The sequence below is a fragment of the Lipophrys pholis genome (assembly GCF_963383615.2).
Source record: "Lipophrys pholis genome assembly, chromosome: 4".
NCBI lineage: Eukaryota > Metazoa > Chordata > Actinopteri > Blenniiformes > Blenniidae > Lipophrys > Lipophrys pholis.
The window spans coordinates 16,512,495-16,540,472 of NC_137637.1; the positions used below are offsets into that span (position 1 = coordinate 16,512,495).

At 41.1% G+C, this 27,978-nt stretch overlaps 2 protein-coding genes across 2 annotated transcripts; one reads left to right on the top strand and one right to left on the bottom strand.

Annotated features, from left to right (window-relative positions):
* The first annotated feature begins 13,990 nt into the window (after positions 1–13,990).
* Positions 13,991–16,535, top strand: mlnl (motilin-like). The gene is made up of 5 exons (XM_080462178.1): positions 13,991–14,084; positions 14,634–14,764; positions 15,964–16,065; positions 16,174–16,279; positions 16,423–16,535. Exons 2-5 carry the CDS (start codon positions 14,645–14,647, stop codon positions 16,428–16,430), a joined length of 336 nt encoding a protein of 111 aa, XP_080318304.1. The 5' UTR covers positions 13,991–14,084; positions 14,634–14,644; the 3' UTR covers positions 16,431–16,535.
* On the bottom strand, positions 15,097–26,875 carry LOC308108885 (retinol dehydrogenase 12). Its single transcript, XM_080462177.1, has 6 exons — positions 26,061–26,875; positions 24,403–24,642; positions 22,411–22,500; positions 22,093–22,281; positions 19,792–19,901; positions 15,097–17,057 (listed from the first exon to the last, which is right to left on the bottom strand). Exons 1-6 carry the CDS (start codon positions 26,215–26,217, stop codon positions 16,878–16,880), a joined length of 966 nt encoding a protein of 321 aa, XP_080318303.1. The 5' UTR covers positions 26,218–26,875; the 3' UTR covers positions 15,097–16,877.
* Positions 26,876–27,978: the final 1,103 nt, after the last annotated feature.

Here is a 27,978-nt window from a genome sequence, read left to right on the forward strand (position 1 = left end):
GATAGATAGATAGATAGATAGATAGATAGATAGATAGATAGATAGATAGATAGATAGATAGATAGATAGATAGATAGATAGTTTTATTTCGGTTGCATTCCTACATAGCAGCAAACAAGAAAATGGCTTATTTTGCCAATCCTGTACCATGAAAGGATTTCTACAAACAAAGATAAGTAATCAAATACAAAACTAAATGACAGTTTAAATTAGAAATCACTTTCCGAATAAACAGTAAATATCAAATTAACAATTCACAGCATAACCTTTAATTATTTTACATCTCGAACTATTTTTGAAAACACAGAGAATTATACCTTTAACCTTTGCAATGAGACTAACGCAGCTTATAAAGTCTTGTATATTCAGTAGTTTTGAAAATAGAAATGTTGCATTTATGCAGTTCACACTACCATTTAGAATGGTAAATATTTATTTATAATTCCAGATGTTTTTGAACCTTTTAGTGGTTTCATTCTTTTCCAACATTTTCCAAACAATTTCGACATTTCCGAATAGGATAGAAACTCACGGGGCCCCGGAGTGGCCATTGAGAAAAAATGATAATAACGCGTGAGAACAAGATAATAAGTCGTTCCCTCAAATTAATAATGCAAGGGAACGAGAAAATTTAATCCGTGGCCACGAGATATTATCTCGTTACTTCCCTCGAGTTATACTGTAGCGATGGCGGAGCCGGTGGCTGTATTGAATTTTTGTGCTGCAGTTCACATGCGCTGTCACTCAAAGTCAGTTCTTTATGACCGCAGACTGTGCGGAAAAAATCACTCTCATAAAGATAGATTTAGTTACACAAAGCCTTCCGAATTCCAATTTAAAAGGAAACCAAACAATCTATAAAAACTCTTTCAAATAATAACAAAGCTGCTAAAACTCTTGAGTTATATACTTTGGTTCACAGTGCTCTATATTTTTTTAAATGACAACTCCTGCTGGCTGCAATGTTGTTGTATATGAATAACTGTGTGTTTGTGATATTTGATTGTTTGATTGTAATGTTTCATATTAGATAAAAAAAAAAATAAAAAATAAAAAACACCCCAGATGGACATTTTAATGTTGATGCTTGTCTCAGCAGGTAGTCAGTTATTGTCAATTTATCTGCCAGTGGAGACCCTATTGGAATGCAAGGAATTATTATTATTATTATTATTATTATTATTATTATTATTATTATTATTATTATTATTATTATTATTATTACTATTATTATTATGATTATTATTATTATATCTAATGTGCAAACTGCTGCATTTTTGATGGCCTAAATGTGCTCAAAATGACATGTAAATTTATGCACACATCAGAAGAGGTGAACCATTTTAAATTTTACGGTCATTGCCCATGTGTCTGGCAAAATGGCTCGATAGCACCCCCTACATCGTTTTCACATTTGTAACATCTAAAACGGGCAACACGTTTAACATGTTTCACCTATGTCCAAGAAATTTGGTCGACATACAGTATACAGTGCGCTGATCCTCACAAAAATTGTTACTGACACCCAGACTCGAACCCATCAGGAAGCCTGCCATTTTGCATTATGCATAAAACGTGTGAAGCGCAATCCTCCGAGGTGGTAAGTTCTAGGAACCTGAAATTTTGGCCACCATATTGACCTTATTCGGCACCACCATGTTGCATCATTTAGTCAGACAACTTTAGGTGGGTGGGACAACTGTAGTGTTGTGTCATTGTTCGTAGTAGCAGCTCGTTCTGGACGGTGAACGGGGTTGACAATCCATCTCCAAATTAAGAGTTTTAAACTGTGTGTGGATTGGCACACCGTGTCTAGCCGCCTCTAGCTGTGTGGGTTGCTGCTCCAGTGCTCCGTAGCTCGCCGTGGGCCCCCCGGAATGGTCTTCTATGCGTACATGATGTTGATGCCATGCCCCCGTGTCCATCTTCCCTGCACAGACAGGAGGCAGGGGTCACAAGACCGTATCTGAGCTGGATCTGTGCGTACTATGAATTTGAATCCTGGCGGCGCCACTGATCAAATGTAACTATATTCTCCAAGGGCGTGGCCATGGCGCTCCAATGAATATCTGGTGGTTTGCCATGAAACAGGAAGTGATCTGCTCTACATGCTGCGATCTGCCTGAAACTTCACATGTGTCATCACAGCGCTGCCCTGAACACATCCATATGCTATTGTGTGTTCGGAGCCAAAGCACCACCTATTGGTAAGAGGAAGTTTAAGGAATTATATTTTCACATACCATGGCCCCAAACTTTGTGATTTCATCCTTGAGAATGGTCGGGATATGAAGCACACCAGGACACACATAGATGTACCAGAATAACAGAGGATTTATTTTTGACAACAATGAACCATCCGAGGTGGATGTCATTCAGTGAGCTGAAACATTACAAATACTCCAGCAGGTAACGTCTATGTTTATGCATTACTGTGAAACTTTAAGTACAACTTTAACCACTTTCATCTTATTTCCATAACTTGAAGTTATGCAGAAATACACTCTGTTGCATGTTTTGATACTAGAATGGTCAAAACCAGACAAAAACTGTGGGAGAAGAAGTGAAAAAAAACCCTAAAAAAAACCCACAGAAGACTGAAAAATAATTGTGTGATTTTTTTCCTGAGCATATGACATCACAGTGTGTGGCTAATTTGCATATCTCAAGACAAGGCTTAAGCCCAAACGTGAAAGGTTGATGACATCATGGACTTTGTCTTTGATCTTAAATAAGGAATATCGGAAGTTTCACAGCAACGTCACATTCACAGCAAGTTCACATTCACAGCAAGTTCACATTCACAGCAAGTTCACGTGTACACTACATGTTAGATTAGCTTCTTGCCTTCTTACTGTTTGTTAGAATTTCACACACAAATATCTCATCTGTGCGGCTACAGTGACAACTACAGAGACAAAGCACCTGCAAAAGCAACGAGGTTAGTACTTTTCAACCCTAGAACACTAACGTTGGGAGATTTTCATTTTTCTCTGTTTAATTTCTTTATTGAAGAAAACACGTTTTACAATTGATCACTGTTCCATTTTCATAACATAATTCTGCCACAAGTTTTCTAGCTTTGAACACTGATAAAACAAGTGTCTTAAATTGCATGGTGATAAATCTGTTACGCCTGTCTTCCACTGTAGAGAACATTTCAGAAAGCTTAGTTTTACAAAAGTGAAGCCTATTTAGGACTTTATATCGTACAAGCCCAAGTGGAGCACAGAGGGTACTCTAATCAGTTACTTTGACAGCCCTTTGCCATCATTGCTCTGGAAAGGTTATACCCAGCTCTCGCTCCCAGGATTCTCATGATCTTGTTCTGGAATCTTTCTCCACTGATAACAAATGACAAAAGATCTTTGCGATTAGTGACTTCTGTCTGGAATTTAGCTCTCAGAAATCCTCTCATGGTTGTTTTGACGGCATCAAAGGAAAATTCGGGAGATTGGAAGCAGCACATTGTCTTACTTGAAAAAAGCAAAACCGATGAGTTGCTGGCAGTTCAAAGTCTTCAGCACTGGTTAGCAACTGCTGAAAATCTCTTGAAGCCTGAATATCCGGTCCAATCTTGGGCCATCGAGCCCAAGAAGAAGCTCAGGAGGTTTTTTTTCCACCTTTGTCTACTTTTCCTACATCAATTTGAGCATCCCCCCGTTCTTGTATGGCTGTTTTTGTGCCCTCCCGAAACAAATGTAAATTAATAGCTCCACCATTGAAAACAAAAAAAGAAGGGAGGAGAAGTACTCTGAGTTTTCTTGGTTTTTGATATACAATTGTTTTCTGTCATCAGGGAGAGTTCTGAAGAAAATCCACTTGGTTTAAAGTCCAGAATTCTTCACGGTGCCACTAAAGTCACACACCAGCAGAACCATGACCAGCCGCAGAGATGACTGCTACTTTTTCTATTATTCCACCTGCACTAAAGTGAGACAGCTTCCTGTTCATGCACACTCAGCGGTCGGACAGCGAGGGTCTTAACTGTGATTTGTCTTGCAGGGAGACGGCTGTCTTTTCAGACACTGCGAAGCTGCATTGGGAAACGAGACAATCTGCAGCCTCTGGCGAGAGGGACAATGCTTCACAGCTGCATGCAAGTTTCGCCACATGGAGATCCCAGTAAGCTTGTTGGATATAATTTGGACACAAACATCAGTCAGACATAGAGTAGAGGTTATTTTATACTTTTCACTCTTTACAAATGTTCTTGACTCGCATCCATTTGAGAGCAATGTGTCCGTCTCCTCTGTTTGCAACAGATAAATCGGAAGGAGATCCCGTGTTTCTGGGAGAAACAGGCGACCGGGTGTCAGAAGCCACACTGTCCCTTCCTTCACCAAAAGCCGTGCTACATGAAAGAAAATCAGGAGCTTGTGCCCTGCCCCATCCACCCCCCGGTGGTGCTCAACCTTGCCGATGACTATGATGATGACGATGACGACGGTGAGTTCCTTCGTCTCACTTATCCTGCAGGATGTTCCTCAGACTCTCAATGCTCATGAAACTTCTGTTGCAGGTCAGTTCTCAGAGGACGGAGAAGATGGCAAGCTCGCTCCTTCTCCCAAAAAGCTCCACAAGTCAGGTGAGACTGCAGACACACTGAGGTGGAGACGTCTCCGTCCCCAAGTCTGTGTGGGACCTCTGAATAATGATTGTATGTGTGCAGATGATTCCCTGAACACTGGAGTGAGCACTGGGGAGGAGATCCAGCTGCAGAGTGCCCTGAAGGCTGGCATGACCAGAGCTGATTGTCCCATCCAGAGCGCAGAGGCTTCGGTCGAGAAAGAAAACGTCCGGTCGTTGATCCGGCCAGCCCTCCTCAACTCCAGAGATGGTATGAAACAACAAAGTGTGAATAATCCCTCTCAGATTCTCAGACCTTTTCATCCATCCATTGATATCTAATGTCATTTAAAGCTGGGAACTTCAGCCCCTCTTTACTGTTTTCTGATTACTGCTTCAAGTTTTCAAAAAGTAATTTGTAAATGAACATGTTTAGCTTGTTTTTAATGTAGAATTTATTCCTTTTCTTGCACCTATGACTCTTAAAGAAAATAATTATTTAGTAGTTTTGTCACAATTTTCCATAATGGTGAATACATTTTCATGATAAAAAGTCAAGTTCATGTTTGCATCCTGGGGTCTGAGTGGACCCTCTGATGGGCCGGTTTTGGCCCGCAGACTGCTGATTTCACACTCCTGATCTTGTTGAAGTCATTTCACCTCGTTCTGTCTCTGAACACCTGTCCTATCACTTTTGTTTGAAGAAGCCGGGAGACCAAGAGGAGGCGTGGCTGCAAGACACGGAGGGAAAATTCTCACCACCGGTAACATGACAGTCTTATTCCAGATTTGATTCCACTGCTCCCTGTCGTGATAACGGAGAAGAACTGAGATGTTCATGATTTGTCTCTGCTTTAGATGTGAAGAGAGAAGGTCTTTCCCTGAAGAGGAGTCTGGCAGAGCGTCTGGGTGGAGTGGTGGATAATGATCTCCCATCGGAGCCTCCTCAGAAAGGTGAGTATGGGAACAAACTCTGCAGGCTTTAACTCTGAACTCATCATGATGATCCCACCGTCTTTTTTTCTGTCCTCAGTATTCAAAACTATGAAGGAGCGACTTGGCCCGATTTCTGTTCAGGTTGCTCCTGCTCAGCCAGGTAAGGAGTCCGAGGAGTCCGAGCAGCTACACGGTGTGTGTGCGTGGACTCGCATCCCTCACAGAAACATTCTATCATCTATTGTCTTACAGCTGATACAAGTGAGGCTCCACAGAAAGGTCCAGAGCAGATTTGCATTATAAACTTGGAGGGGATCAGACAGGAGAAGGCTCAGCATCAGAGCCGAAGGGTTCCTGCGTTGTTGCCAACTCCAAAAATCACCAGAACCAGAACCAGCACGGTCAAAGGTCCCAAGCGAAACAAGCGGTTCGTCACCATCCAAGATTCGTCCCTCAGAAATGTCCAAATAGTCTCAAAGACCCTCCCGGCCAAGAGGAAGAGGAAGAGGGAGGAGGACGAACCGAACCAGAGCCCCAGCCCAAAGAAGGCTAAAATCACCGCGGAGAGCCAGGAGCTGTCGGACACGGCAGCACCTCCTCAGAAGAGCCCAGACATGGAGGGGGTCCGATTCAAGACCCTGCAGGAGATCCACAGAGAGAAGGCTGCAAGACTTCAGGTCCAGCAGGCCGCAGATTCTGACGTGAAGAAGAGCTCCGACTCCAAGGAGGAATCCATCAAGAGGCCGCTGTCACTGCACCTCCAGAAGCCGCCAGGCCAAAGGAAACAAAGTAAGTCTCACTGTGCCGAGGCCGTCTCCTCAAAGAACCGTCACTCTGACTTGGTGTGCAGCTTTTTAACTTTCATCATCTTTTTGTGTAGCAGGCAAGGTGACACCAGAGAAGACTGCTGATGAGACGATGAAGCCAGTGAAACCTGCAGCTCCTTTAGAGGTACGATCCCGGACAAAAGCTCAGCCACATGAAGTTAATAACCTCACTCCTGGTGTTTTAACTGAAATAGCAAAGTTTCAGTCTCAATAACAACATGAATAATTTTACTCAATCCTTGTAAAATTGACCCCTCTTGTCCTTTTCGTGGTAGAGTTGCACAGTATCCACATTTTCATACTGGTAATCACTCCCTACATTTCCCCGGGCTATATGGCATTACTGTCACTGATTAAAAATCACTATAAGTTTTCAGGGTTTTAACTTTTAAATGACAGGTAATCATAGTTTCTGTTATCCGCCTGAAAAAACAAAGGAATGTGTTTTTCCATGAAATAGTAGTATTAGGGGGCTTTGCTGCTGTATTGTTATCTCTTCTTGACCAGAAATGTCCCATTGACTTCCATTAAAACAACTTTTTTTAAATCTCTCTGCCGTTACAGTATAAAATTATGCCTTTTGCAACGTTTGAAGAAATGCATGGAAACATGTCATTTACTATCGTGGTACTCCATAAGAATTAACATGATTTTTCAGTTGGAGGAGAGGGTGGTAATGAGGAGAACATTAAAGTAAAAACTGTTGCTCAAGACAATTCCTGCAGAAATCCTGCTTGAAGCTTTAAAACAGCATAAATGATCACCGAGTTCATCAGGGTTAGGAAACGTGTTCAGTCCTGACCTACTAATGTAGTATGTGATTATCTGTCCTTCAGACCACTGTCATGGTGAAGGTGAAGAGCTTCGAGGAGATCATGCGAGAGAAACGCATGAGAATGCAGGAGGCGCAATCCAAAGGTGCAGCAGTTGAGGTCTCGCGTCAGAGCGGGACTCCTGCTGCTCCTCTGAAGAGGAAGCGTCCTGCTCAAATCGTCGTTTCATCAGCGGGATCCTCTGCAGCTCCGGTCCCAGGATCCTCCCAGAAGAGCCCAGCTCGTAAACCTGCCGTCAAATCAGAGAGCGCTTCTCCGTCAGCAGTTGCCGCCGTGGCCTCGGTCCCACTGAAGCCCAAGTCTTCTCTACAGACCTCTGTGGACACCAAAGGTATTCTTTTCCATACGACTTCTGCAACAAAGACAGAGAGAACACTTTCAGTGTACTGACAAATCGTCAGCTGAATGAAAAAAAGAGATATGAGATGTAAAAATGAGATGGGACCCTTGCATTGCATTGTTGGGGTCCCCTCCAACTACAACAGCTAATCTACCTGTGACGAAGCTCCGTCTTCTCAACACGACTGGCCTGAGGCCTTGTCTTGCTCAAATGGAAACATCCTCTCCCTCCTGTACACAACAACTGGCTAAAGGAGGTCCTAACCCACATTAAACTGGAAAAGATTTGATTTTAACTCACAAATTCTGGTTCTGTTTACAATGAAACCTGGCAACCCTTGATAAATCACCTGTCCAACACTATTATTCACCCGAAAACTAACTAGATGCCCCTCCACCCCCCACCACGCCTGTCTATTTTCTGTATGTCTCCTTCCGTTGTTTTCTTTTCTTTCTCTTCACTATTTATGTCTTAACTTCTCCGTCCAATTCTGTTAGCTTTTTTTTAGTTTTTTGTTGTTTATTTGTGTTCCTTATTTAGTTGTGTCCTGAATAAAGTTTTCACTATAGGATGGGAAAGGACAAAGGCCAATCATGGACTTTACTACGGATGTAGAAGCAGTTGGGCTCAATTGATACTGTCTCTATGTTTTTATTTTTTCTATTCCCAACATGTATTACATTGAATGACCGTCCTACTTTTCAACCCATCCGCTCATACACATTTCTCCTTTGTGGAAAAAAAAACAAAGAATGTGAAAACGCTAATAAAAACAAAAGATGTAAAAAAAAAAAAAAAAGAAGAAAGAAAAAATTAGATAAACTCTGCTTTTATTGTCCAGTGCAACCCGAACTGAACGTGAAGTCTGGGAAGCAGATGAGAAGAGCCAAACGATCTACTGTGGCTGTGGTGAAACCTCTGAACAGCTCCTCCACGGTGCAGGAGACGGCATGCGGACACTCTCAGGTAGGGCCAGCACACTTTTCATTATTTACTTTTCTGTGTATTAGTGCAGCAGGTTACTTATCAAACGCTCTTGTTGTGTTGTCAGGTCCTGGAGTCCTTCAGTGTCAAGGCTCAGCTGAGCTCTGCTGTACCTGGCAGTCCCAGCAGCCTGCTGGAGGCTGGCTCCACCTCGGGCCCGCTGAGAAAGAAGCTCCGAACCGTCTCCATCTCCAAGGAGAGTCAGAGTCAGGAGAGCCAGCCAGCCGCCAAAGAGGCCTGTGCTGTCCCCCAGAGGTACGAGTCCAATACCTGTTCAATACCTGTTCAATACCCATCTTATACCCCTTTAATACCCGTCATTCCAGCTCTGCTCTCAACACACTAACAATATTAATAAGAGTACTTATTTAAAAGCACACAACGTGACCCAATATAAACATGTTTACAATACATATTCATATATATATATACATGTATTAAAAATATAAAAACTAAATTTGACTTCAGGGGTCACATACAGTCTAGTTTCACCTTGAGCAGCAGGTTATTGCCATAATAACCTTTGAATTTACACTTGAAAGTTTTGCCTTGTTGTGGCGCCCAGTGTACGTGATGAAACTGTCGGTTTTGGCCAACGGGCCTTATGTTTGACTCCCCTGGTTTAAAGTGAAAAGTGAAACTTTAGCTGAAGAGGCATCACAGCGCAGCACCGCGCTGCGAGGGAGGCTGTGTGTTAACAGTTATAATCTGTCCATGCACCATGATTTGTCCGCACGTCCGAGGTTCGACTGTACGTATATTTTAGAGGGTTTTCAGCAAAGAGTCCACCATTTTTTCAGCCGTCTTTTTCGAATATTTACCGTCCAGATGACAGTTTGACGGCTCGCTCCCTAAAACTGCACTGGAATGGAGCTGCTGCTTCTTTAATTGGCTTTAGCAGCCAAACCACCGGCTGTGTTCAGTCTGATCCACTGAGCGCACCCCGACCCTATCAGAGGACGTGCTGTGATCGTGAGTACTAGGCCCAGTGCAGGACTCTGCTGTGAAGGTGGAGAAGGAAAACAAAAGAACGGTTGCTGACACCAGCAAGCAGCAGAACAAATGTGTTTGTCAGGACATGTCATACTCCTTTCATACTGCTTCCTCACTAATAAATGCTGTGTGTGTTTTCCAGTCCGGTCCTGAAGTCTCCCACTCGGCCAAAGTCCAGGAGATCCACCGTAGACGCGTCTTGCTCCGCCTCTACCGGCGTCTCCTCTTCTTCAGCTGAGGATGACTTCGAAGAGCTCATGGAGTTCACGGACGACGACCTGGAGGACTACATGGAGCTCAGTGATGGAGAAGACGACATGGAGCTCAGTTTTGGAGAAGACGACATGGAGCTCAGTTTTGGAGAAGACGACATGGAGCTCAGTTTTGGAGAAGACGACATGGAGCTCAGTGTTGGAGAAGACGACATGGAGCTCAGTGTTGGAGAAGACGACCTGCTGCAGGACCTGTACGACATGACTGACTGCTAAGAACTGCCTGGAGCCCCCCTCATCCTTCTGTCCATCCACCCATCGCTCTGTTTGGTGCAGCAGAAGATCCCAGAGTCCGGAGACAACCCCACCTCTTGAACTCTGAGAAGACAGAGTCGACTGTCTGATAATATGCAGAGTGTGCATAATAAATACTTAAAGCTTTTAGAGGTCATATCTGTGGAGCGGAGGTCTCCAACCTCGATCCTCGAGAGCCCCCGTCCTGCGTGTTTTGGCTCTCTGCCAGTTACAACACACCTGATTGCAATGAGGGGCTCGTTATTGGACTTTCTCACAACCTTGGTGATGACATCATCATTAGCTTCAGGTATGCTGAAGCAGGGAGAGAACTAAAACATGCAGGACAGGGGCCCTTGAGGACCAATGTTGGACACCTGTGGTGTACTGTGTGTGCAAACGGGAGGCGGCTGCCCGGGTTGGTTTGAATGTGAGTGAATGGGAGAAGACGCCTCAGAGGAACTGTCCACAGCTGTTTTCAGACTGTCCTGTGGGTCTGCTGTCTTTATTAATGAACACCTCAGGGACTGTTTGGGCTTTTTTTAGAGCCTTCAAAAGGTTGAAAACAACATTTTCTTTCAGCACTGTTGTGTACAGGACATCATTTCCTCCTTTGTCCTAGTATATGTTTATTATTGTGAACGCTGAACTTGCTTTTATGGTCAAGATCTTAAAAGGGAATTGTTTGAATGATTGTGTAAATGAAATGCTCTTAACAACCATCTGCTTCTGCTTTGACTTAATTTGGGATCAACTGGGCTTCACGCGTTCATTCTGCTTCTTCCTGATGGAAATATGTCAACCCAACCGTCAAAGCCCGACTGTCCATCAGACTGCCAGCCATAGAAGCGTGATCGGTCCCTCCAGATACCGGAAAATACTTTTCACATTATAGTGTGTGTAAATGTAGACCTGGGCCCGGTTGTTCAAAACTGGGTTAACTTTAACCGGGTGTTATCTTGACGTTAAAGTTAACGCACCTACGGACCGCCGCTAACTTTTTAACAGTGTGGTTAACGCTCACGATGCCAATTCAGCAAAGGAAGGATAGGGTGTACCGCGGACTTAGCTTTGATATAAGTCAATACTCTAATGAAGAGTTACGACTCTACGGAGCCCGGGAGTGGCCATAGGGGAAAAAATAAATAAATAAATAAAAATAAATAAATATATATATATATACACACACGTGGAAATTAGATAATAAGTAGTAACCTCAAATTAATAACTCGAGACACCAAGTTACTATCTCGTTCTCTTGCATTATATTTTTTCACCAATGTCACTGCCATCGCCGTCATATTTGCTGTTATGGAGCTTTGAGATCAAATAATGCGGACCACATTAGATATGGGTGCTTTCTAACAAAACCATGTGAAATACAGACATGTTAAACTCACGTTGGTCCAAAAAGAAAGGATCTAATTCTCAGCAGCTCCGAATTATGTATGTTCCTCTTTACCATAAAGAAATGAGGCTGGGGCTTATTTTTCCAACATTTTGGCATTACATTGTGAATTTCTGCTCCTTTCAGTTTATTTCTGGATGTGTCTTAATCAAATGCTTCAACATCAGGGAGGAATGGAGGTGTGGAATGATAGAACGCAGCTCTAAAGCCATTTCCAGGAGCAACCTATGTAAACACACGCTGATCCACAATAAAAGTTCTCTTTAACATGAAGCGCCATTAAAAGGCTCATTTTATGGCAAAAAAAAATCATCCAAGCTTTCATTTACAGTAGTATGTAGTTTGTTTAATAGTTACTGATGAACCAAAAGTATTGCTTTATTATAAAGAAGTGCTGTGGAGCATCTCATAGTGGAGCGCAATTTTATTTGAGTGTGTGTGTGTGTGTGTGTGTGTGTGTGTGTGTGTGTGTGTGTGTGTGTGTGTGTGTGTGTGTGTGTGTGTGCCCATGCATGTTGTGTCTGAAAATAGTTACATGATATAGTTTTTTTTTTTTAACTCTTCTCTATCCCAAAGACAAAAGTCATTATTTTAAAAATGACTCTGGTGTGTATATAAAATAAAAATAAGATATCATTTTTATTTAGGGATAATTTAGTGAACGCTTCAGAGAGCCACTGCAGAGGAGTTGAAGAGCAAACATGTGTGACCCCTGCCCAAAAGAATATCAAAATATGTCACTGCGCTTTAGTTTTTCCCACCAAAATTTAGGCTCAATCAAGTATTATTAATTGCACTGTTGGCAAGTCAAACTTGTTTATACAGCATCCTTCAGACAAAAGGCAATTCACAGGGACTTATAAGGAAATGGACGAAATACATTAAAACAAAGAGATGAGGGATCTTAATCTTAAACGATTATAAAAAACATTAAAGCAAAGCCAAGATGAAAGTCATATAAAAGGACAATAAATAAAGTAAAAAAAAAAAAACATTGTTAAAATGAAGGTAGTAAAATAATCTACACATAAAATTCATCTCACTTTATTCATCCCACATTTGGTCATCACAGCAGCTCCACATTGCACAAAAGATATATACATATACGTATATGTATATATATGTATATATATGTATATATATATATATATATATATATATATATATATATATATATATATATATATATATATATATAAAATAAAACAACCTCTGGAATATTCCAGAATAATAAATGTTGCTATATTAATAATATGTTAAATGAAGATGTAGGAATAATAACCGTTTGCAATAAAGATAAGAGTCACTGTAATTTTGTTTTTGATCACTAAGCCTGGAGTAAAATGCTGTTTTTAAAAGGGGTTCTATATATAAGGTTGCTGATGTTGACTAGTTACTGTTTTTATTGTCTTGATGTCACAGTTAGTTCTAACAGAATTGAGGGCCAGGAACTGACTTATATTACCTGCTGTTAACATCTTCACTCAAGTGTTTGTTTTGTACTCTCTGTAGACAACTGTAAAAAAAAGGAACAATATCATAAAAAAGTTTCCTTAAAAGAGTTAGCATCATACAAAGTGCTTTAGTATTGCAGTTGATGTACTTTTTTCTTCAGCATTCAAACAAACTGGTTATAGAAATCAAGGCAAATTTTGATTAAAAGGCCCATTTAAAATAAGCTGTGCTTATGTTGATATTTCACTTTAATATTGTGGTTTACATGGGCATTGTAATTGCACAATATAATAGTGTTCTTATCCCAAATATTAGAAAACCAACTGAACATTAAAACTGAACTGAACTGATGCTCGGAGACTGTGTTTTATTATTAAGATCAATATGTATGGAATTGCCACGTATTTATTTATTATTCATAAGCCCTATTGCGAAGTAACCGAAGAATGTCAAGAGAGCTTTTGTACATAATTTTGGCGGTGTTACACCAGGTGCTGCAGAAGATGGAACGACAAATACAATAAACCAAACACAACAATGGCAATACTTTATATTTAGGTCAATAAAGGTCTTTCACTTCATCGGGTTTCCAAGCAGCAGATGTATGTGGGTCTGTACGTGCACAAAGACACATTGTGGACACGTCATAAATGTCCCAGAGGGTTGAATAATAACTCAGAACAGAAAAGATTTATGGCTGACCTCTCTGGACACACGACCTTCCTGCTGAACCCCCGGTCAGTTTTTCACTTGGTGACCTAAATGAAAACCATGTGACTGACTAAGCATACGTTGTCAGGAGTTGTTTTACAAATGTCCAGTGCTTGTTTACGTTAAGATTCCGTCCATTTTGAACAAATAAGTCCAAATACGTTATATCAAGCTTATCCACCATCAAAGACACAAGGTATCAAAAAGAAACTGCATTTGTCGTCTGTGTCTCAGTTGGTCAATCTTCTTAAATACCTGCATACATGCAGCACGTTGAGCTTGTGTATATTACCCCAATAAAAAGGCCAGATTCCTGAGCAATGTCTGCGTTTCCAGGAGCATGAAGGAGAGGGCTTGAAGGAGCCTGTTGTAGGGCGGATGTGAGGGAGGACAGTAAAAAAGCTGAGGGATTAGAAGGCTTGATATAAAGACTGGCTGGACAAGCTGACGCTCAGAAAGGTGGAGCTCTGTTCATCTTCAAGCACACTTGCCCAACGCAACTAACCAAGACTGACAAAGCACGTGAGTACCATATGGCTTCTATTGCTTCTCTGTGCCTCTTGTTGTCTCTCGGACTTTCGCCGGTGTTCCTCTCGTCTTCTTCCCCTTTGATGCGCTATCTTCATTTGCGTACAGAGCCGCCCTGCTGTCGTGAGTACGACTGCTTCACTCCAGCTTCTTATCTCTTACTTCTGTCTTGTTCTGCCGTCAGACCTCCCGCACTCCTTCTTTATCTCCTATCTGTTCAGTCACCCTATCTCCTCTTGCATAAGCACGGGATCTCTTCCGTCCTTTCACGCTGCTATTCTCAGTTATTGTTTCTGGCTCACACGGACACACCACATGTCAAATGTTGACCTATTTTTACTGTCACATATCTCCCACAAAAAAACAAAAACCACACTAGAATTTCAGCGCGAGGCCCGACCTGTGAGCCACTCACCCTTGTTTGTGTGGAAATAGGCTGCAGTGTACGTTGATGAGAACCTTCTGTTCTGCATGGACAGTGCACCAATGTGTACACACACGTGTGCTGCCAATGTGTCTGTGTCTGTGTGTGTGTGTGTCCAGGAGAGAGCAGGATGAGCATGCGCGGAGCAGTGGCTGGTTGTGTGGCGCTGATGTGCCTGGTGGTGCTGCAAGTGGAGAGGACAGAGGGCCACATCACTTTCTTCAGCCCCAAGGAGATGATGCTGATGAAGGTAAACATCACGTACACATGCAGGGCCAAACCGGGGCCGAAAACAAAAGAAAGAATAATGTCCAAACAACAAAAGTCACAGAAAAAAACAACAACATTAATTTGACCAGCAAGTTTTTTGGAGTACTAGTGTATTGCCGCAGTAATTATTTAAGCAATGTGGAAATAATTTACTCTGACATATAAGAATAATATCGTCAAATACTTGACGGTTTGAATCAACCAGAAACAAATTGTTAAACTATAAAAACTATTTTCTTACAAAATAATCAGACTCAGTCAAAGGACTCATTACAAAGTCTTTTAAATAGTAAAATATGAAAAAGATTTCTTCAGGTCTGCATTTTAATGGGTAAATTGAACATCTTCAAAAGGTTCAGAGGGAGAACAAGACAACTGTAGCGTAACACAGGGTGATTTCATCAAAACACTCTTATAACCCGAAATATCAATTGTGTATTGATCTTTCATTGTGATTTCAAGTTTTTTAATGTATTATTTTATCATATTATTACCCTGACATTTTAATTAAACATTTTATTATGTTTTACTCCAAGATTTTGATACTTTACTTTCGGTACTTTTATGAATATAGTTGTGTATGTCTTATACATGAATCTATGTATGTTTATTGCAATTTATTGGATCATAACATCTTTCATTTAATATTTCCAATCATCATGTATTGATTTTGTACATTCAGCCATTTCAGGTGTGCATTGTTCTTCATATTGAAGAGAATTGCTCTTTGTATTTGATTTTATGTGTGTTGTATATGAAGTATTGTATAAATAAAGATTGAATGATTGTTATTCACCGGTTATTCATTAGGGTATGGTTGTTTGGTGCGGTGGTTAGTAGTCACCTCTCCACAAGAATAATCCCACTTAAATTCTGAGCGAGGAAGCCTTTATGTTCTCAGCGTATGTGGTATGTTTTTTTTTCTGAGTAATTCTTTCCGTCCATTGTCCAGAATCATATGTTTGAGTTGAATTACTGACGATAAGTTGTCTGTAGGTCTTTATGTGAGTGTGTGTCTGTCTCTCTCTCTGTGATGAACTGGTGATCTGACTGGTGATGTTCACTGTCTGAGCCTGTAGGTTGGAAAGAGCAGCCGTAAGAGATCAGTGGATGGATGGAGATTGCCTCATATGTTATACCTTGTTTTTATGTCTGTTCTGTTACGTGTCGGCGCTGCAGGAGCGAGAAGGCCGGAAGGATATGGAGCCTCGATCAGAGGACGGTCAGTTTGACGAAGTCACTGTGCAGCACTTTCCCGAGGCGGAGCGTGCTGGAAATCCTGTAAGTGTCAGCTCACACAACACGTCCTTTGCTTTCAGCCAGACACTTCTGTTGCTGTCAGTCACTCCTCTGTGGAACATTACTACTTCTTTGTGAACGTCTGTGCAGGATAAAACCGTGGAGATCGCCCTCCGCCTGACGCCCAAACAGCTGGATCATGTTGCTCCCGTGATCGAGGAGATCATCCATGAAATAGCGGAGGAGCGTCAGAAAGGTATCCCACACTGTATGAAGGCACGCTGAAAAATCTAACACAGCCTCAAATGTCATGTCTCTCCTGATGTTGAATAACACAAACAGTGATAATGCTTTGATTTTGGTAACCACAGCTTTTGGTCGCTATCTCTGTCTCCACAGCGAAATAACCAGGTCGAAGGCACAAGGAGAAAAATGCTGTATAAAGTCTTCAATGCTCAAATGTTCTATTGTGTTTTTAAAGGAAGCGCTTAATAAAGGGAAGTGATAGCCATACCTTTTGGGACTTTTGCAGTAATTTACATTGCGTCATCTTTAGAAAACTCTCCTTTCTTTGTCTCATTCACACACCTCACCAAAGAGTTCCAGGAAAATGGCTTCCAAATTGAAAATCATTCCATCCAACATAACAATAACATTTTCAGCAGGGGTGAATTGTATTTAAAAAATGAGAAAAGCACAAAGATGATTAATTTCAGTGAATTATTTAATTCTTTATCAAGGTACTCCTCCAGCCATGTGCATTCTATAGATATAAAAAAACATTACACCCTGAGTTGGGTCAAAAATTGGAATTTGAACTTTTTTCCTTTTATCAGCCAGGACTGATAGCCGTTTTAAAGCTTCGAGGTCAGTCTTTCACAGACTTCAAAATCCTTGACCGCGAGGGCGGTGTCTCGAGCTAAAGGGGCGGGGAGGATGAGCGAGCAGTCGCTGTCAAAATACTTTCCAGTTACACCCTCCAGTTCTTCTGCCACTGCACAGTAGATGGGACTGACTGCACCCTCTTCTGGAGACTGACAGGGAGACAGGAGTCAATCTGTGAATGTGGACTGAAGAAACAAAAACTGTGCAGACGAAAGTTTGTGTGAGCGCTGTCTTTGGTGTCTGATACGGCCGGACAATAGCCAGATAATAGCCCAGAAATATATAATACAATAAATTAGACACGTCTAACACCATCAGACAGCAGCCTGAAATATGCAGCCATATGTCGAAGTTCTCACAACTAAAACTAAAGCGTTTAAAAAAAAAAAGAAAGAAAAAAGCCAGAGGGCTCATTTAGAACTGATGTAGCTGAAGTACAGAATTCAGTTGGTGGCACAGCATAGATGAGCTGCAAAACATGTGGTTCTATTTCAGCTTGTTTCCTAAGTGAAAGCGATCAGACATGTGAACACGGGCCAAGTTCTGGCACTGAAAGCAAATCTTGAAACAATCTGGGTTGTAATTGTTGTTTTCCTGCTTCTCTGCTTCTCTGCATCTCGCGCTCCTGCCGCTCTCCTACTTGTAGCCTCTACTTTACATGCTACGTTCCTCTGTTTCTTTTCCACTGCGTTCATCTGTGTGAAATCAGTCCCACGTTTTCGACTGTTCATATATGAAGTTTCTTCACATCTTTCTGAGTTGAGCACTTGTACACATTTTCTCAGTGATATAAAACAACCCATCCCAACTATGTACTCTTACACGTACAATTTATATTGCAGCTGGTTGTTTGGAACATGATAAAAATACTTTTCTCATAATATTCTGCAAGAATATGAAATGTCTCAATGTGGCTTTTAAAGCAGTGCATTTGTGAAAGAGCACAGCTGGTTTTCCTGGATTCCAGGAATAGTAGATGTGAATCTTATGTTGGCGGAAACCAGAGGACCCAGAGGACTGTCTCACTGAGCATGCTCATCGTTGCAGTGGCAGAAAAAGACGAAACAAAAAAGCAACTATGATTGTCTGAAGCCAGTTCCTCAGTTACTGAGTAAACCTGGAGCAGTCAAAAAGTTAATGTGTAAGCAAGAAGGAAAAACAGTGATAAGAAAAAGAAACACAACCTTAGGAATTTGCACTTGCAAGAACAATTCAAATCTAATAATCCCTCATTTGGTCAGTGTTTATAATGAATCCTTTTTTAAAGACAGACTGCCCCCAACCCTGTCTGAAGCAAACATTTCTCTTCTACTAAAAAAAGACAAGGGTCCCCTTGAATGCCGTAATTACAGACCCATCTCACTTTTGAATGTAAACCAAAAGATTCTTGCCATGGTCCTAGCCACACGCCTACAGCGAGCTCTGCCTTGTCTTGCACTACCTGACTTTATACAGTACTATTGGGTATGTAGTATTAATAAGCGCTGTCATTGGCTGGACAAAGACGCTGACACAGGTCCTTCATGGGCTCAAATAGAACGACGATCTTCAAGGTTCTCTCTACAGTCCCTCCTCACCTCTCTCCTCCCTGTTAAGATTCACAACATCTCACAGAACCCCGTTGTCAACAACTCTTTGAAAAGCTGGCTGCAGTTCCGTAAACATTATGGCTTGAATTACCCTTCAACTTCAGCCCCGATTGTTAAAAACAATCTATCTCTGCCCTCCCTATCAAATCCTGCATTTCAAAGCTGGCAAAACAAGGGCCTGCTACTTGTCAAGGATCTTTATAAAGAAAACATATTTACTGATTTTACGGAGCTTGTAACCAGGCTTGAACTACCTCACTCTCACTTCTTCATATTTTCTTCAAGCCAGGCACTTTGTCCACCGACCCCCACTTCCCTAACCACCCACCCGGGTCTCTGATTGACTCACTGCTCTCTCTCAACCCGGTACAGAAACGCTCCATCTCAGTGATATACAACTCCATTGACTCCCTCAACCCAAACCAGATGACCAAACTGAAACAGACCTGGGAGGAGGAATTAGGAACATCAATATCAGACAGCCGATGGGACCAAACTCGTGTGCTACTCTTCCTCAATATGTGTGAGGCACGGCTTATTGCAATGCAAGGTTCTCATTAGAGTGCACTACACAAATGTACCCAGGCACCAGTGACAGTTGTAATAGATGCAAACAGCCACCCGCCAACCATACACACATGTCCTGCTCCTTTCCAAACCTCACTGGCTTCTGGCAGTAGATTTTTGACACCCTTGCTACAGTGCTTGAGATGGAACCTTGCACTGCACTGTTTGGGTTCCCTCCACCTACAACAGCTAATCTACCTGCGTAATCGCCTCCTCAACATTACTGGACCAACGCCTTGTCTTGCTCAAATGGAAACATCCTCTCCCTCCTAAACACAACAACTGGCTAAAGGAGGTCCTAACCCACATTCAGCTGGAAAATATTCGGTTTTCCCTCACAAATTCTAGTTCTGATTTCAAAGAAACCTGGCAATCCTTTATAAAACACCTGTGCAACACTATTATTCACCCAGAAACTAAATAGATGCCCCTCCCCCTCTGTATTTTCTGTATGTCTAATTCATTTTTTTTATTTTTTATTTTTATTTGTGTTCCTTATTCAGTCGGGTCTTGAATACATTTTTCATTAAAGGCTGGGAAGGGACAACGGACAATCATGGACTTTATGATGTAGAAGCAGATTGAGCTCAATTGATACGGTCTTTATGTCTTTAGTTTTCTTGTTCCCAACATGCGTTACATTGAATGACCCTCTCACTTATACATTTTTCTTCTATTGTGAAAAAAGTGAAAATGCTAAAAAGAAACACGAGGAATGTGTGCTTACCTTGAAAAAGAAAAGCCCAATGAAGTTGAAAATACATTGGAGCCAAAGAGGATAGTGTCTCATAACTTCTGTCATGACAATTCCAGGGTGGACGGAGTTTGCAGTCACACCTACATGGACATAAAAATTCAGAAACACATTAGACATTAGAGTCAGTGCGAAAGTCCTACCTCTGTAAATTTTTGTCTGGCATAATGGAAAAAGAGCTAAAAGTCTGCAGCATGTAATCAAATCCCTAAAATCATGAGAAAAGAAAATCATAATATCCATCCAGTGTGAGGATCACCTTTGAAACTTTTTATTTTTGTTTGAAATGAAGGAATTTAGATGATGAAAACTGCTATTTACAAACTGATTTATTTGATTTAAAGGATAAAATAACTGATTGCATAAAGTACACATTCAACCCCTTCAGCTCAGTATTCGGTAGACGCACTTTGGAATGCAACACTGTGAACCGAGTCTGGACAGATACTGTGTGTCTCAGACTGGCACAACTGGACACTAAATGTTTTTCACCAACAGTTCTCAATTTTCTGGAGTACCCAGAAAAACATGTACAACAAGAATGCAGAAAGACACTAGAGGCCTGTACTACGACGCTGGATTTTCTCCAAGGATTAACCCTGGGTTAATCTTGTTCTTGACTTGTTCTACAACGCTTGATCACTTGTCACCGGGATAAATCACCTAGGCCACTTAAGCTGAATGTCTAACCTGTGGCACTGAGGTCTGCTCCACGAGGTTAATAATCACACCTGACAGAACTGCAGAAACATGAATTTATGGAACACAGAACTACTCGTGCCGTCGCGGTGATGAATTAATATTCCAAAACAAAACACTCTCACAAGAGAAACTCAGCCTCAAATCAACTGGATGAAAAATGTTTATAAAGAAGAGCAGTGAGGAAGTTCAGCCCGACACGTTTCTGCTGTAATAAAGTGAAACTGAGTGATTACAGTGCCGTCCGTTTATATCACAGATGAATGAATATCGTATAATCTCACAAAGTCACGCATTGACAAGTCAGGAATGTTCTGGCTTTGGCTGCAGCAGCATGGATGTGTTTGTTTATGAGAGGATTTCAGAATTATTTGTGAATTAATAATTAAAATTTTTTTGGGCAATTAGCTATTTCCAGATTCTCTGGTGGTGCCCCTTTTCTTATTAATGAATAAATAACCAATGTTTTAAAATTAATAATTTAAATAATAAATATTTTTTTAAATAATTTATTAACTTTAAGTAATTAATCAATTACTTTAGGAGTTGTTAATGAGTAAATGACAGTTAACTTCGATCAATAATGTCAATTTTTCATAAAATTGCTTACAGTGATTTATTACTTTCAGTAGTCTATTACTAACAATTAATTAATGCTAATGACCAACCATAAATCCCGACACTAAGCTGTGCAGCCTCATAAAGTCAGTTTCTACTTAGAAACTCACTTTTATAGGGGTCGACTGGGCTAGTATTATACGCTGCAACCATTTCAAACCTTGGTGCCCCACAGTCAAGGTCAAGATTTAACCTCACTCCTCAAGGTCATTATTACATAATTACAAGCAAATAAAATCAAATAAAAATAGCAGATTTAATTGGTGTAAAACAGGCAAATTACTGATAAATACAATCAGAGACAGTGATTACACAGAAGCAGTTCTCATTTTGTAACATCGAGCACTGAAGTTAATCTCTCATGGTCAGAGCTAGTGATATAAGCTGTCACTGATCAGCTTTGTCCCCTTAAGCTGCTTGCATCTGCCTCTGCAGTGATCCCTTTACACTGAGATGTTTCACAAAAAGATGAAATGGATACACATATTCTTGCTGAATTAAGAGCCTCCATTGTCACCAGGTTTTGGACCAGGACTTAATGAAATGGTTTTGATGGCATGGATGGATTCACACTTGTGAGCAGAACTCACATAGCTATTTAAAAAAAAAAAGAAGTTTGGAAGCACTTCTTGGCATTACTGAACAACATATAGTTTTCTCATTTATAAACACTGACCTTCCACTAATCTGTATGTGTTTTTCCTCTTCGTAAAAATTGTTTTCGGTTTTCATTCTTTTTTCTCTTTAATGTTTTCAACGATGTTTGGTGCATTGTTTTAATGTCCACCTTTTATACAATTGTACTAACTTACAGGTAATCATATTGTTTCCTGCTTGCTTTATTGCCAGGATCATTGCTCCGACATTAAAGACCAGCCAACATACAAGGTAACACAAAACCAGAAAATTATAACATTTCTAAATTAAGTAGTCATAAGAGTCCTACTTTGGCCTCACCTGTTTTCTGGAGTCTGCGTGCCAGCTCATTGGTGCAGATGATATTGTGCAGCTTTGTGTGGTTGTAGACTTGATCCATGTGGTGGACAAGGTTCTCACCGCGAAAGTGGGAGAAGTCCACTTTGCCCTTCTTATGGTTCGCTGAGCTAACAGTGACAATACGAGCTGGAGCTGAACGCTTTATCAGGTCTGCAGTCAAGCAGCAACATGCGACAAGTAAATGACAAAGGAAGGGAGCAGAGTAAAAGTGACGTTAAGACATTAAAAGAAAATGCAAAAAAATATATGCTGTAGCAACGAGTGACCAAAGAGTCTTACCCAGCAGCAGGCTGGTGAGTAGGAATGGTCCCAGGTGGTTGGTTGCAAAAGAAGCCTCAAAGCCTTCCTTGGTGATCTCCCTGGGCAAACCTGCGAGTTTTGATCAGATCTTAAACCAGCCAAAACAAACCCATATGAGAGCCTTACTTTCTATAATCTGTCTAAAACACCTACCACACACAAGTTGAGTATTGAGTGCAATGTCAATGAAAAAAGAAGAATACTAGAAAATCCTGTACGCAGGTCATTTGGACCAAGCTCATTAGAAGGCTTCACATAAAAAAAGAAAGATAAAATACAGTTAAGATGATGTAAAGATATGGTTGTGTTCTGTGCATTCTGTTTATTTCAAGGCAACTCAAACTGTGACTGGTGGCTAAAGGCCAATTCATACTCCATAAGAACAAGAAGAAAGTTCGGCAAACTTTTTCTTTTATTACTGAAACACTACAGCAAAATGTATTTCTGAAAAAATTGGAAGCGTGAAACTAAACTGCAGCGCTGCTTCACAGATGTGAGCCTGTCGTGAGGGGGCGTGGCCTATGAGTTTGACAGCTTCTTCACGGAGTATGAACAGCTAGCTGACGTCACAGCCTAACTTTTCTTCTTGTTCTTATGGGTTCTTATGGGAGTATGCAGGGGCCTTTAGAGGTTAAAGAAGCAAGCCTATGATGAGAAGCTCCTTGGTTTGATTCCCATGTGCAAATAGGGAAAGTGGGACTTGGAGCTGTCAGGCCTCTGTCAGTCTGCCACAGTGAGTTTCCAATTAACCAATGGCCTTCCCCCTCTGTGTGCTCCCATCGGTGTGAGTTCCATCTGTGCCTCCCTTTCCCAGTTTATTTAAACTCCTCTCCCTCCATTGTCTTGTCACTTATGTTTCCTTGTGTTCCCTGGACTTTGCTGTAATAAACTCTGAGTCTGCGTTTGGGTCCATCCGCACTCGCCCTGACAGGGGCGAGGCCACTGACTCCCCAACGACAAAACTTGGCTCACATCATCCGTGGAAGAGAGACGCTCAAATGCTCCCAGTCAGAACATCTTAAATAATGAATGAAAAATGAAATATTATGTTATTTTTGCGACCATATCCTCCTCACCAGTGGGCGTGGCAAAATTTATTTACACATCTACGAAGTCTTTATGAACACCGAAAGATTTTTCTTTCTACCCAACACATTTGGCACATTAAGAAACAAAGATAAGACGAAAGAGAACCCTGAACTGTTAAGCAACTGAAATCTAAACTAAAATGGAAAAATCAAGGAAGACTGAAAAAAAATCAGTTGGAAAAGAGTCAATTACATGCTCTAGTTCCAAATGTATTGAAATGATGAATTCATCACATTAAAATGGGCCTATATCCCTTAAGAAAAATATAATACATGTTGGAACATATTATGGTTTCAAGTTGATATTTTTCCCCCAAAAAATATTTTGCATTTACATATAATCACATCTGGTTTTTACTCTACATTTGACTGACCTTATGTTTTGATATTTTCTGGGAGTTTTTCCTGGTATTTTTTGAAAGGACAACGATACCTCCAACCTCAAAGTTTCAAGTCAAGTTGCATGATGTTCAGCAAACAGGGTTATATTCCGTTTGTCCTCCGCTAGGGAGATTTAAGTGTTTGATGTGGAGCCCTGCTGTGTGCTTGCCAGGTCTAGGAGACAAAGACGTTATTACCCAATATACAGCAAATGTTAGTGTGCTGGAGTTATTAATTCTCTAGCTTTTCACTGCAGCTTGGAGAATAACGCCTTGGTTTTCACCTCCAGATGTGCGACAGATGGGAAATTATGAAAGAGGCTTATGTTTTTTTGTAAACTACTTTATAATTGTTATTTCACTGATTTATTAGCTCAGGTGAAGTTTAACTTGACGGGACCTTTTTCACCGGTTTAGGGTTGGCATTGAGAAACTTCAAGGACAGCTCTGTAAATCAATCACTAATGCAGTTGCTGAATTTCCACAGATCGTTGCCAGCATACCTGATACAGCAGCATTGTTGACGAGTATATGTAGGGCTTTCTCCTCCTGAAGAATCCTCTCGGCAAATTCTCGGACGGAGCTGAGCGAGCAAAGGTCCACGAGACGTAAATGGACGTCACCGTTTCCTGTTTTCTCCCTGATTTCTTTCACTGCTTCGGTTCCCCTGGCTTCACTCCGGCAGGCCAGGATAACTCGAGCCCCACGGCGTGCAAGGTCCATCGCAATTAACTTTCCAATTCCTGTCACAGTAGAGAATGCAATGGACTTGGTGTCATACTTATTATTACATGGTCATAGTGCCCTTGGCTACACTCAGTCAATGGGTGACTTTCTGAAACAGGAGATATGTAAACACATTTCCTATTTCGCCTGCATGTTAGAGTCATCCTGAGAAGTTTGGAATTTCTATTCTGTTTGTAACGTGACGTAGTTCCATACACTTTCAGGTAAATGCCATTTTACTCCCCCAAGAAGCCAGAAAAGCTTTTGCGTCAGATGCCGAAAATGAAACGATAGCTGCGTATATTTATCGTCCGAAACCGGTTACCACAACCGAGTGTGACTGACCTCACATCAGGAATGCAGAGTTCCATGTGTTTTGAAGGTTTATTCCTGCTTTTCAAGCTTGACAAAAAGGGCTCATTAAAAAAAAGGCTTTTTGTTTAAACAAAGCACTTTTTTGACAGTTTACAGTTTACAAGAAAAGAAAACAGAAAAAGCAAACAGAGGATAGTAGCCCAGGGAAGACAAGTTAGGGTAGCTTCTCACTCAAGAGAACAGCAACGTCATTGACATGCCAGGATCTTCATCCAGTTAATTTGGAACACTGGCCTGTGCACAATGTAGTTACAATGCAGTGCATTTCTGTAATTGTAACTATTTGGAACCTTGTGTTGCAATGTTGCCGATGCTGATCTTAGTTGTAAAGAGCAGGCTACACCCTGAATCTGAAGTCATGAATGACTTCAGATTCAGTTTGTTTATCATGGGGGGTGGGGGGTGGGGGGGGGGGGGGGGTGGGGGGGTGTGGGGGGGGGTTGTTATCCAAACAGTAACACAGACAAGTAATGTAAACAGAAACTGATCAAAAGTCAAGATGTCAACATACTAAAGAAAAAAGTAAATTAATAAAACAGCACCTCAAACAAAACGCATGCAGGACCTGCCTTCACTTTGGACAGTTTCACAAAAACAAATACTTGTCATTGCTGTGCCTACCCTGAGCATTTTAAAGTTACAATTTACCCAGATTATAACCCCCGCTCATGACTACAGAAAATCAATGAAATAGTTATTTGCATTATTATTTTTTCCAATTTGGAAAGCCATGTCATTGAATTTGATTAAAATTCAAGTTTGGTGTGATCCAGATATCCAACCTTAGAAAGTATTTTTGTTTCCCTTTTCTTTTGATTGATTAGTGGATGTAATTAACTTAGTATTTAGTCAGTATTACCGGAGAGTTCACGCCCATTTAACTGATTTCAAATGAAATGCGTTTAAGTCCACAGGCGGACTTTGCCCACTTACAACAAAACAAAACAAAATGAAATAAAAAACCAATCATCTGAATGAATGTTCCTTCACATGCTGAGCTCATTTCTGCTTCGGTCATTTTTGCACATTTGCCCGTAGGTTAGTCAGTGTTGGACCCTACCTGTGTTGGCCCCTGTCACTATGGCGGTCTTCCCAGTCAGGCGCACTCCGCAGGCTCGTGGGTCCCAACTGCCTCTCCGCTGTGCGCGCACCACGAAGGCCAACAGCAAAGTGGAAATAGCCCACACAGGGTGAGAGACGAGATCCAGAAGCTCCATGTTACCATCAGCAGGTCCGCTGGACAGAGAAGTTCGTGGATGACAGGCGCGCCACTCGCGCAACCGTGCGCCTCTATGAAAGCTGGAGAACCAGAAGGAGGTGTGTCCGTACTACGGAAAAGTTTTAGGGCCCCTGAAGAAGAAAAAAAAAAAATTCGGAGGCTGAAAAATACCCAAAACCCTCCATGCGCTTCAGAAAAAGACGAAAATCAAAGTCGAGATTTTTTTTTTCACGGTGGAAAAACCAAGTCAGTCCATCCACATGCCAGCGCGTGTGACTGCTTCCTCAAAATGCATCACAGGCGGTTTAATGAAGTGATGAAAAGACGCTTCAGGACAGAATCTAGCTCATAAACACGGTGCAGTTATCATCAGTATCAGGACTAGAAGAGACAGAGCAGCCTGCTGCCTTGTTCTGTCGTGGAAGTTCGTCAAATACGAAGGACAAAGGCACGGATCCTGGGCTGCTTATTTAAATTGTTTTCTTATTAATCCAGGAAATCCTGTGTAAAATCACGTGTCCATAAGCAGTAACCAAACCGATATAGTCACAATTAAGTGATTTAATGTGAATTCACATCTACGGGCAAATGATGAGGGATGGATAGACTCCGATTTTTTTTTCTTTCTTCAGTGGCCCTTAAACTCTTCCGTACGTACCAAACGCCCTGCAGCTGTGGACTTTTTTTATTTATTTATTTTTTACATTTTTATTGAGGCAGTGGTTAAACCCTCCCATTAAACGAGATACGCTCTGAATTATTATTGTAAGAGCTTTTCTCATTACTTTGGTCTCATTCTTTATTTTGCTGGTTAGTATCAATACCTCCGCCTCCAAGGATGTTATAAGATCACATGCATTTATATGTCTGTTTGTTTGTCTGCCTGTTGAGAAGATGTCTCAAAAACTAATGAGTGGACCTAACGAGAGGATGATAACCTCTTAAATTTTGGTGGTGATGGGGATCAAGTCCTGGAGCCGAGATGTGGATGTGGAATATGTGCCATTGTGTCCATGTCTACCCTTGGCAGAGGAAAGAAATCTCTGATTCCTCCTGTTTATAATACTAAAACTAAATTAATCATTCGTGGCCCGAAAATTGTATTTCGTGGCCACTAATTGGTATTTTGTGACCATTTTGGAGTTCTCATCCATGTCCCAGCCACTGGATTTATACTTACATCTAAGTGAAACAGTTTACCAACAATTATTGAAGCTAAACCAAAAGGGAAAATAAAATACACAACACAAAAGAAAAAAATCCCATCTTAGGCAGATTTCTACCAATTTCATGTCATCAAATATGCTGGTAAATAATAAACAAATATTTAATAAAATATCTGTGATTCTAGAAAATCTTTCAGGACTAGACTTATATTACATCATGTTTATCCATGACACACACACACACAGACACACACACAAAGACAGCAGTGGCTTATAGTTACTGGACCACATCATCTTGTACTTTGTGTTTGCAGACAATATCAGTGGGTGGGCCAGAAAAGCAAGTTCATCATAATGAGTAACAAGTAGTGCTTGCTGTAGTTCACACTAAGTTCATTCTCAGAAAAGAACATGTGTTCTGACACTGTTGTGAAGATTGTACTGGAGAGCTCTGTGCACTTTTTCTGTGCTATGGTTTTTAAGTTCTTATGTCTGTGCTGACATGACTACTCAGCGTGGGCTGTTTTAAATTGCCCCTATAGGGGATAAATAAAGTATTTTGAATCTTGAATCTAACATTTCATTTCCACCAC

Bases quoted from the DNA above. Each gene is read 5' to 3' on its own strand.
- mlnl (XM_080462178.1), top strand. From the start codon at position 14,645: ATGAGCATGCGCGGAGCAGTGGCTGGTTGTGTGGCGCTGATGTGCCTG. The intron at 14,765-15,963 runs GTAAACATCACG...TCGGCGCTGCAG, and splicing joins AGGAGATGATGCTGATGAAG to GAGCGAGAAGGCCGGAAGGA. The intron at 16,066-16,173 runs GTAAGTGTCAGC...ACGTCTGTGCAG, and splicing joins CGGAGCGTGCTGGAAATCCT to GATAAAACCGTGGAGATCGC.
- LOC308108885 (XM_080462177.1), bottom strand. From the start codon at position 26,217: ATGGAGCTTCTGGATCTCGTCTCTCACCCTGTGTGGGCTATTTCCACT. The intron at 24,643-26,060 runs GTAGGGTCCAAC...CTACTGTGACAG, and splicing joins AGTGACAGGGGCCAACACAG to GAATTGGAAAGTTAATTGCG. The intron at 17,058-19,791 runs GTAAGCACACAT...TCTCCCTGTCAG, and splicing joins TTGGGCTTTTCTTTTTCAAG to TCTCCAGAAGAGGGTGCAGT.